A 10825-nucleotide genomic window follows, 5' to 3' on the forward strand; every position below is an offset into this window, starting at 1 on the left:
TTAATAATACTTTTTTTTTTTTAAAAAAGAATCTATACCATGAAATTCCCAAGCGATTTTGGGGATGATTTTCAACTCTGAAAATTTTCAATATTACTTGTTTTCAAAACAACTCTGACATACTGTTGTTGTATACCATCAAGGTGGAACTGACCCATACATAATCCTCCAAAGAGTTTCCAAAGACTGTAAATCACACAGGAGGAGACTGCCCATCCTTCTCCCATAGAGCAGCTGTTGGATTTGAATCATGTTCCTTTGGTTTGGCAATGTGGCTTCATACCATTACGCCACTAAAAAAAGGAGACTCTAAATTCAGCAGAGGCTCAAGGGGTGTCAACCTTCTAGCCTCAGACAGAGGGCATGCAGCCAGATAGCTAAGAACTGACCTATGTCTCCTAATACCTGAACCAACAGGCAAACCATGATATTCTGTGAAGGGGAAGGTTCTTATCCCAGGGAATCACATTAAACCCAGGTTGACTGACTGAAGAGTCTGTGCTTAAGCACTGGGCTATCAGGACTCACAGCACATCATTCTATTGCCTGAAGAGCTCACCCACCAGAGACCAAAGAGCCAATTTGCCTACACCACTTCAAAGGCTGCACATCTGTGGAAGATCGAAGCCAGCAGTGGCTTCTTGGGAGAAAGATGGGCAATTTCCTCCCATGTGATTTATAACTTTAGGAACTCAATAGAGGGTCAGCTATGAGTTTGCTTTAACTTGACAGCAATGAGTGAGAGCTATGAGCAAAATTCAAAATCATAAGAAACAAAATGAGAATAAACTTAGAAGCCCTAACCTAATGGATAAATGGGCTCTAAACAGAGCCAGAAATACAGAACCGAGAGAGGATTAAATCAATTACTGGGACCTTCTAAAAATCAAGTCCCTGTGTACATCAACAACTTTTCCCAATAAGGTGAAAAGAAAGCCTCCAGACTGGGGGGGGGAACCCAAACATTTGACAATGACATTTCAGGTAAGAGTCCCATAACTAAAGTTTACAGAACACTGCAGAGCTTCTACAAGAATTTGCATTTAAAAAACACTTAAAAAGTGGTCTAGAGGTATAAAAAGCCCTTTAATTGTTATACCTCTGCACATCATTATTGTGTGTAGCATTTAACCAGAACCTATCCATAGCTGACCCTCCATGGTGTTTTCAGAGGCAGTAAATTATACAGGAAGAGACTGCCCATCTTTCTCCTGTGAAGTAGGTTATGGATTTGAGCCATGTGCCTTTGAGTTGGCAGTGCAACTATTTGCTACTAATCCACCAGCACTCCCCTGTAAATCATTAAAGATTCCAAAATTGGTCACTCCTGCTATATGAAGAAAGGCAGCTGTCTGTCCTCACTTCACACTGTCCATCGTCTGGAAATGAGTGAGTCCGCAGACAGTGTCTGCTAAGGGTCATTCATTAGGAACCCTTAGGAAATCATCACGGCTCACAAGTCCCAGGCAGAGTGGACGGACGTCAGGGATGATGTATGAAAGCAAACCAGGCATGCTTTCCTGCAACGAAAATCAATTCCTGTAAGATCCTAAGGTACCTGATGGTAAGCACATAAATCTACTTTTGTCACTTTCTACCAAAAACACATATTAAGTACATCTGCATCAAACGCTGCAGTGGTTGAGTGTCATTATTCCTGCTCTCTCCCTTGTTTGAGCATGTTAAATAGGCATACTGGGAAGGAAAAGAAAAAGCTTCTTTTACATATAAACAAAAGGCCAGAATGACTCCTAATAAATTTGAAATGATATATAAATATCTTCTAAACTTTGATCATGCCACAATTGTTGTCATGTGCCATCAAGTTGAAATTGACCTATAGTCTACCTTCCAATGGGTTTTCAGAGGTAGTAATTCACATGGAATGAGATTATCCATCTTTCTCTCACAGAGCAGCTGGTAGATTTGAACTGTGTACCTTTGGGTTGGCAGTGCAACTTCTTATAACTAGGCCACCAAAGTGGACACATTTCCAGTCCAGATAATGTAGTATCTGGCTACCTGTATTATGAATGCAACAATTTCAACAACTACAAAACCGAATTCCTCAGGCTTTTGTGACAGAATTAATATGCGTGGTCTTATTCATTTTTTTTCTGATCATAAGATCTGTAACTATCATAATGAACAGAGAATCAAAAGTCACAGGAACATTTAAAAACAAAATATCATCATTCCACCTGCTTCAAGCAAGTACCACTGGTCACATTCTCATCTCTCTTGAATTGTGGGGTTGGTGAAGAGTACTGGATATCTGGTGAACTGTTCAAAGAACAAACTAATGTATCCTGGAAGAATTGAAACTAGGGCGCTTTGGAGGTGAAGGGGTGAAACTTGGACATGTTGTCAGAAATGGTCAGTCCTTCGAAAACACATCATGCTGAGAAATGTTGAGGATCAGTAAAAGTGAGGAAGACCCTCAAAAAGTTAGATTGCTACAGTAACTGCAACAAAAGTTTTAAGAGGGGTAGAGATTGTGGCAATGGTGAAGAATAAATCAAGGTATTTATCTGCTGTTCATAGGATCACTGTGAGTGGTAGTTGACCCAATGATTCAATAACAACACTTTATCAGAATGACTTGTTCTGGAATGACCATACAGTTTGGGATAACGAGATGCAAGGACTCGCTGTTAGTAGTTTTAGAAAACAGCATCCTCTTTATTTCCAAAAGTGAGTCAGTGAAAAATCTATGGATGATGGGAAAAGCATGGGATGATGAGAGTCTTGTTTTGACAAGGTGCCAGGAGCTAAAAACAATTCCACAGCAGCCAAGGACAAGTACTCAGGACAGATCAATTCTAGGAGCAGTCTTCTTTCACTCCTTGTATGTCTGAGAGGCTGTGGCAGCATAGGAGCTGTCAGCACCTAAGTAATGTCACAAAAGATAGTCCTCATTGAACAAGGATGTCACCATGGAAGGCAGATGAGATGTAAAGAAACTTGGATTTGATAGTTTAATAGCATATTAATAAAATCTACCACGAGACTGTTGGTTGTGCAAGTCAATAAAACACTTCTGTGGTTTAAGGCAAGGAGCACTGGTGGCTGTGGTTAAGTGCTTAACTGCTAACTAAAAGGTTGGCAGTTGGAATCCAAGAGATGCTTGGTGAGAGAAAAATGAGGTAGTCTTCTTCCATGAAGATTGCACAGCCTTAGCAACCTGACAGGACATCTCTACTCTGTCCTACAGGGTTTTTCAAATCAGAATCAACCAGGTAGCATACAACAATATTGTTAAAGGCAGAATCAACCAGGTAGCATACAACAATATTGTTAAAGGCAAGGAGATTTGGTTACTCAATGCTTAGGCACTGGGATACTAACCAAAAATCCTTGGTTCAAACTCACCAGTGGCTCTGCTGGAGAAAAGACTTCATTTTGTCACCTATAAGGAACGATGTGGGGCAATTGTACTCTGTCATGTATAGCCAGTGCAAATCAAAGTCAACTAAACAGTGCATAGCAGTAATTACTGCATAGCCATAATAGTTTAAGCCAGTTTGAGTTTATGCATTTTATTATTCTCTATTAAACACATCCTAATTCATGTAGCTTTCAATCTGTGCCACTGAGTTGCCCGCAACTCACTGAGAACCTGTGTACAATAGCTCTGACCCCTGCCTTATCCCTTCCAAGCATGTTGTCCTTCTCCAAGGACTATTCTCTCTTGGCTGTGTGCCCAAAATATGTGAGACGGAGCTTCCAATTCATTGTCTCTGAGGAGAAACTTGGTTTTTATTTTTTATTTGTTCTCCTGGCAGTCTGTGGTAGGTCAATACTCTTTTCCAGTACCACAACACAAAGACATCAATTCTTCTTCTGTCATCCTTGTTCACTGTTCAGCTCTCTGATGCATAGCAATAAATTGGAAAGATCATGGCCTGGATTAGGCACACCTTAGTCTTTAGACTGACATCACTGCTCTTTCACACTTTGGAGAGGTCAGTAGACTTCCCAATGCAATTCGTCTTTTGATTTCTTGACTACTAGTGTCAAGAATGTTGACTGTGGAGCCAAGCAAGCTGAAGTTGTTAACAACCTTAATCTCTTTTCCATCCATCATGGTGCTGCTAATTGGCTCAGTGGTGAGAATCTTTGTCTTCTTGGTTTTGAGCTTCAATCCATATTAAAGACTACAGTAAAAAAATAATATATAAAAAAACAAAAAAACCAAAACCAAAAAACTACAGTCCTTAACCTTCTGTAACAAATGCTTCAGGTCCTCTTCACTTTTGGCAAGCAAGGTTGTATATCATCTGTTTAATTCAGGTTGTTTATGAGTCTTCCTCCAATCCTGATGCCACATTCCTCTTCATAAAGTCCAGCCTCCCGAATGCTCTGTCTCGCATACAGATTGAAAAGACCTAGACATAGGATGCACTCATTCCTAATGCACTCCCTTCCTAATTTTGAACTACACAATGCTTCCTTGCTTTGTTCTGACAAGTGCCTCCTGGTCCAAGAATAGGTTTCACATGAGCACGATCAAGTGTTCCAGGAGTCCCATCTTTCTCATGGTTAGCCACAATTTGTTGTGATCTACGTAGTCTAATACCTTTGAATAGTCAATGAAACACCAACAGACATCCCCTCTGGTACTCTTTGCTTTCAGCCAAGATCCATCTGACATTGGTGATAATATGTCTAGTGTCATCGCCTCTTCTAAACCCAGCTTGTATTTCTTGTAGTTCTCTTATTGTACTGTCCCAGTCATTTTTGGATAATCTTCAGTAGGATTTTGCTCATCTGTGGTATTAGTAATATTGTTCAATATTTTCCTCAGTCTGTTGGTTCACCTTTTTTTTGGAATGGGACTAAATATGACTATCTTCCAGTCAGTTGGTCAGGTAGTAAGAAGTCCTCCAGATTTCTTGACACAACCTGGTGAGTATGTTCGGGGCAGAATTTGTTTGATGAACTATGCTAATTGGTATGCCAGCAAATCCTGGAGCACTTTTTATTGCCAATGCCTTCAGAGCAGCTTGAACTTCCTCCTTGGTCATCATTGCCTCTTGATCATATGTTGTTTCATTATATTCTTCTATGCCAGCAAATTCTTTTTGGTTGGTACACTGCCTCTGTGTACTCCTTCCACATTCTTTTAACGTTCCCTGGATCATTCAATATTCTGCTCATAGCATCTTTAAAGTATTGTAACTCGAGGCTTGAATTTGTTCTCAGTTCCTTCAGCTTAAAAAATGCTGAGCAAGTTCGGCCCGTTAGGTTTTCTGACTCCAACTCTTTGCATATTTCATTATAATATTTTATTTTGTATTCCCAAGCTTCCCTTTGAAATCTTCTCTTCAGCCACTTAATTTCTTGATTTCTTCCCTTTGCTTTGGATTCTTGGCACTCTAGTGCAATATTCAAAGTCTCTATTGACATCTATCTTGATCTTTTATTCCTCCTCTGTCTTCGTAATGACCCTCTGCATTTTTCCTGGATGATATTCTTGACAACCTCTCACAGCTCATCTGGTCTTTGACAGTTAGTGTTCAAGGCCTCAAACCTGTTCCTAAGACAGTTCTGAGATTCAGTTGATATAGACTTAAGGCCAAATTTTGGTTCCTGTGGATTTAATTTAACCTTTATTTCAAAAACATCAAAACCAACTACAACTCATTTCTGTTGAGTTAGAATCAATGCACAGCTGACTCTCCAGGGGGTTTTCGGAGGCTGTAAATTGCACAAGACTGCCCATCTTTTTCTCTCATAGGTAACCAAATTCTAATAAAATAACAACAACAAATATATATGGCAGAAAGTTATACCATAATCAGTAAGTTTTCCAGAAGTTCTCAGAACATGTTATTGTAACTTCCATGAATGCTACAGTAACATCCTTTCTATATTTAAGTATACTTTCCTGCTTTTTATTGGTAATTATCTATTAAGGGAGCTCTGGTGGCATAGATGTAAGAAGCTGCTCTGTAATCCCAAAGGCACATAGTTTAAATCCTCCAGCTGTTCTGCAGGAAAAGACTAGGCAATCTCTTCCCATAAGATTAACTGCCTCTAAATACTCTTTGGGGAGCCACCTATGGGTTGTTTCTGACTCCACAGTATACAACAACAATCATCCCTTAAGTACCTACTGTGCGCTAAGACAACAAGTTGAATGGCAAAGGTACACAACTCAGAAAAATATGCTTACCGCTCTTGAGACCATAACTTCACACAAAAACAAGTAAGTAGCATGATTTCACCTTTAGCCCAGGCTATGATAAATGGTCAAAAAGTATAGAAAATGGAGTCTCAAATTCTGGCTGATACGTGGTAGAAGTAAAGAATAATACCATAAAGTGGTGGCATGTCAACTGGTTTTGAAAAAGGTAAAGAATCCCTGATCTATTATTCACAGGGTTGCTGTGAGCTGTAGTCAACTCAAAAGCACCTAACTACAATAATAATAATTTATCAAGCAGGAAAAAGTAGAAAATATCAGAGACTATGGAAGAGGAAAGGCTAATTGGAATAGGTGAGGCTGAAAGGACCAGATGGAGCCCCACAGACTGCGCTCAACAATGTGACTTTGATTTTGAGAGTCATGGGGAAACATGAACATTTTCTACAAGGGAAGAGATATACAGCTGCAGTGTGAGGAAGAATGTGAGATTCTGCAATTTGGTCAGACAATTCTCCACAAGTCTCTGTAGTATTGACTATTTTGTACAGAGACACCTTGAGAACCCTTCCCTGGATTTTTGGAGAACAATGTCCTGAAAGAGGGAGATGTCAAGTCTCCCTCCAGAGCACAGGGAAGGCCTGCTTACCATCCAGGGAAACGTGTGATCCCTACCCTCAGGCCTGCTCATGTAACCAACCCCTGCATGCTGCTGTTAACTGTTGTACATTGTGCTGAGAGAAGTGGGACCCAGACACAAGCCATGTCTCTGACTGATCTGCTTCTGGAGGAAATAGACTGTCCCTCTTTAGTGCAAGCTAACTGTGATACCACAGGCTACTAATAAGAAACAGTATCTTCATAAGAAGGAACACAAAATCACCAGATAGATAGATAGATAGATAGATAGATAGATAGATAGATAGATAGATAGATAGATGATAGATAGATAGATATTGGTGGATGGATGGATGGATGGATGGATGGATGGATGGATGGATGGATGGATGGATGACAGATTGATCAATCTATCTCCTCATGAAACTGAGTTCACTCAGCATAATGCTCTCTAACCTCCCCTATATTATATAGTATTTTTCCAAATTGTTGCTCCTGAGTGCTGCCTAGTATTCCATCATATAAATGCACAATTTATATGCACATTTCTCAATTCATTCTTTTGTTGTATGCACTAGGCTGTTTTAATTTTCTTGCTACTGTGAATATAGCTACTATGAACTTAATCTCATAAAAACAAATGCTGCATAAGACCATAATTGTAGCAATAGAAGGGCAACTAATAAGGTGTGTATAGAAGTTCCAAGGGACTTGGAGGAGAGGGGGTGGAAGGCTGAGAGGGGCAGAGGAGGAAATCATGGATAGGAAAGATCCAGTGAAGTTCTGAAAAGATGGGCTGATAATGGGCAATGGTGATTAATTTTATAAAACGATATATAACAATCCTATGTAACACAATGTTAATGAGGAATGTGTAAAACTCAATGTATATGAATGAAGCACAATGTATACTAATTTTGTATGCAAATAAATATAAAATTTATATTTGTGTGCATGTGTAAAGGAGCTGTGCTGCAAACAAAAAGACATGGAGTTTGAATCCACCAATTTCTCTGAAGAAGAAAGATGGGCAATCTACCCTTGTGAGATTTATAGCCTCTGAGAACTGTTGAAGGGTCATCTATGAATTGGCCCCAGGTCAACAGCACATAATAACATGAATGTACATTGATAAGGTTAAACCACAGTTCTGAAGTCAAGAGTTCTTAGACACTGTCAAATGTGGACTACTGCAGCAGGAGATGGGAAGGAAAAACCTTGAAAGATGGAATTGTAAGGAACTGGGGATTCTCACAGAACTGATTTCAAAATAAAAAAGGAAATACTAATTATAAACAGGCCCTAGTCCTTTCATGCTTTAATTACTTTGATTTTGTTGTTGCTGATACCATGTGCTTAAGTAGTGGAAGGCATGCTGAGTTCAAGGATTTTTTTTTTGTTAACATGTATTTCAGTACAATTAAAGTGGATATAAGTAGTAGAACTGGCAGAGGGAGTTCTATTTCTTAAGATTCACTCAGTTATGCTTGACCAGGCAGCAGGACTCTGTGTGACTGGGATAATAGTCTTCCCAAGAAACTTGAGAGCTTGAAAATGTTGGTGGAGCAAAGTATGTCCTGCATGTCATGAAAACTGACCTAGAAATCCCATATGGATAGGTAAGGGGTGAAACCACAAGGTTCACAGTTCAGTGGATGGACGTGGGGGTGGGGAGGGAAATAAATGGGAAGTATCTGGGCAAAAAGATAGGGTAATGACGGGTAATGTCCAATGGTGATTAATTTTATAAAACATAATGTGTGAGAATGATTGTATGAAACACCATATGAAGGAAGAATACTGTGAAATACAATGTATATAAACTCTGTAAGCAAACAATAAAAAATGTAAAAGAGAATGTATACAAATGATTGTATGAAACACAATGTGATTGTATAAAACATAATGTATATGAATGAAACAATGTACAGGAACTATTATATGAGAACAATTAAAATATTTTTTAAAAAAGAAATCGTTGTAAGAGTTTGGTGGGCAAAGGCAGAGAAAAGCAGTTAGGAAAGAACCACTGGGGCCCTGAAAAGATGAGGTAATGGTATGCATAGATCAACGGTGACTTATTTTACAAGACATAATAAATATGAAACAAATGTGAATGAAGGAATATGTGAAACACAATGTATATGAATGATACACAATGTGTACAAATTTCATTGCAATACAACATTTTTTAAATGTAAAAAAAGAACTTGCAGTCATGATCACACAATCGTTTTAAGTAGATATAACTCTATTGCCTTGAAAATGTAGTTATCTGTCTTACCAAGCAATTCATACAGAGAATTCAGAATGGATTTCCAAGACTCCCCAGCTTCCCTGCCGGCAACATCTGCAAAGTGAGCGGCACTGCTATACACGTGCAGCCGGTCTATGCACTCCAGCACGAGGCTGATCATCCCCTGGAAGGTACAAGAAAACAGACTGATGTCACAAACAGCAAACTCCGCTCCCAGGAGGAGAAAAAAGAAAAATCAAACCAAAAATCAAAACTCCACAACAATTTGACAAAGAAAAGAGATACAAAGTCTGACCTCAAGTAAGCCTGTTAATCATAAAGAAACATTAATTTATTCGAAGGACAAGAAGAAACTTTTGCTCATCAAATAAATGTTCCTCACAGAATTAAAAGATTTTAAATATTGACTTCTCAGTTGAACAGGAGTAGAAAGATACAAAAATGCAATCTTCATATTTATATTTGCATGGTACAAACTCCCTACTATCAAGTAAGAACTGACTGACAGCTGACCCTCCAATGGGTTTTTGGAAGCTGTAAATAATATCTCAAGGAGCAGCTCAGCTCATGGATTTAAACTGCCAGCCTTTGGGTTAGCAGTGCAACTCCTTACCCACTTGGCAACCAGAGCACCCTGGCATGGTGTGGATTACATGAAATAAATATTTATGGTATGCTATAGAAGACAAGCAGATCCTTATTTTTTTTAATAAGGAGTACAATAAAGATACTGTAAATTTAAGTAAAAACAAACCTTAAAAATGATGCTTAAAGGAATTTTTTTAAAGTATTCACTATAGAACTCTGAACAAAGAAGACTAAATCTGAATTTACACTTTTTTATTATTGCCAAAGCAAATCAAGTAAAAAAAGCATATGAAAGGAGAATCTGTGAATTGATAACTCACAAAATTGATTTGCTTCACTCAGAGACCTTAAAAAGCATCATGAACCCAATGATATTTCTAGGTTTAAATCTTAGAAGAAACATAAAAGACAAGATCAAAGATCAAACAAGGAAGGCAAGGTCAAACACAACCTAGGGAGTTGTCTCTGGGTGTCTAAGGTTTATCATTCAGATGTCTTTCCTAGCTTATCATTAACTGTATATTTTGTGCTGAAGTAATTATTGTCTTAAGGAGACAAGATTAGGATAGGTTAAAAGCCCACCCTACTAGAGGCTTATATAAACTCATGGGACCTCAGCACTAAGAGCTTCTCTTGCATAATGCTCACCTGTAACATGGCATCCAACTTGCATTAACCACAGTTGTCATCCAGCTGTGCCACAACCGATATCCTACAGGATCCTGGCTTAATCATGCACCAGTTTCTGCAAAACCAGTCTGCAGACCTACAGTCACATGAATCATTGCCCTGATGGGTCTGAGTCTCTGGGAGAAGTTCTAGGAGATCACTGAACCCAATGGCCATAGAGGGATTTGGGAAGTAAGCCATGGATAAAGCTGTTTATATTAGAAATTATAGATTTATTCAACTGGTTAATAATTTGGGACTATGTTGACCTGGGACTTATAAAGAATCTGCCATTAATTTTAGCAAGATAAATTATAAAAGCAGCATGTAAAAGGAGAACTATAAAGTGATAAATAACCAAATTAACTCGTTTCATTCAGAGATCTTAAAAAGAACCATGAACTCAAGGACATTTCTGGGTTTGCATTCACATTTCTCGCATTAAGAAACAAAATGGGACCTTCTAAGACTCAAATCCCTATGCACATCCAAAAACTTCTCCAGTAGGGTAAAAAGGGAAGCCACTGACTGGGAAAAAGTATTCG

General features: G+C 38.7%; 1 protein-coding gene across 1 annotated transcript in view; it reads right to left on the reverse strand.

Annotated features, from left to right (window-relative positions):
* The window catches only part of RYR2 (ryanodine receptor 2 (cardiac)), an 814526-nt gene that overhangs the window by 496624 nt on the left and 307077 nt on the right, over positions 1–10825 (reverse strand). Inside the window, exon 16 of the mRNA XM_006895387.1 lies at positions 9051–9186. Within this exon, the coding sequence (XP_006895449.1) occupies positions 9051–9186 (136 nt within the window). The remainder of the gene's footprint in view (positions 1–9050; positions 9187–10825) is intronic.

Source organism: Elephantulus edwardii, unplaced genomic scaffold (assembly GCF_000299155.1).
Source record: "Elephantulus edwardii isolate Elephantulus edwardi_28Jun2011 unplaced genomic scaffold, EleEdw1.0 scaffold00166, whole genome shotgun sequence".
In the NCBI taxonomy this organism is placed as follows: Eukaryota; Metazoa; Chordata; class Mammalia; order Macroscelidea; family Macroscelididae; genus Elephantulus; species Elephantulus edwardii.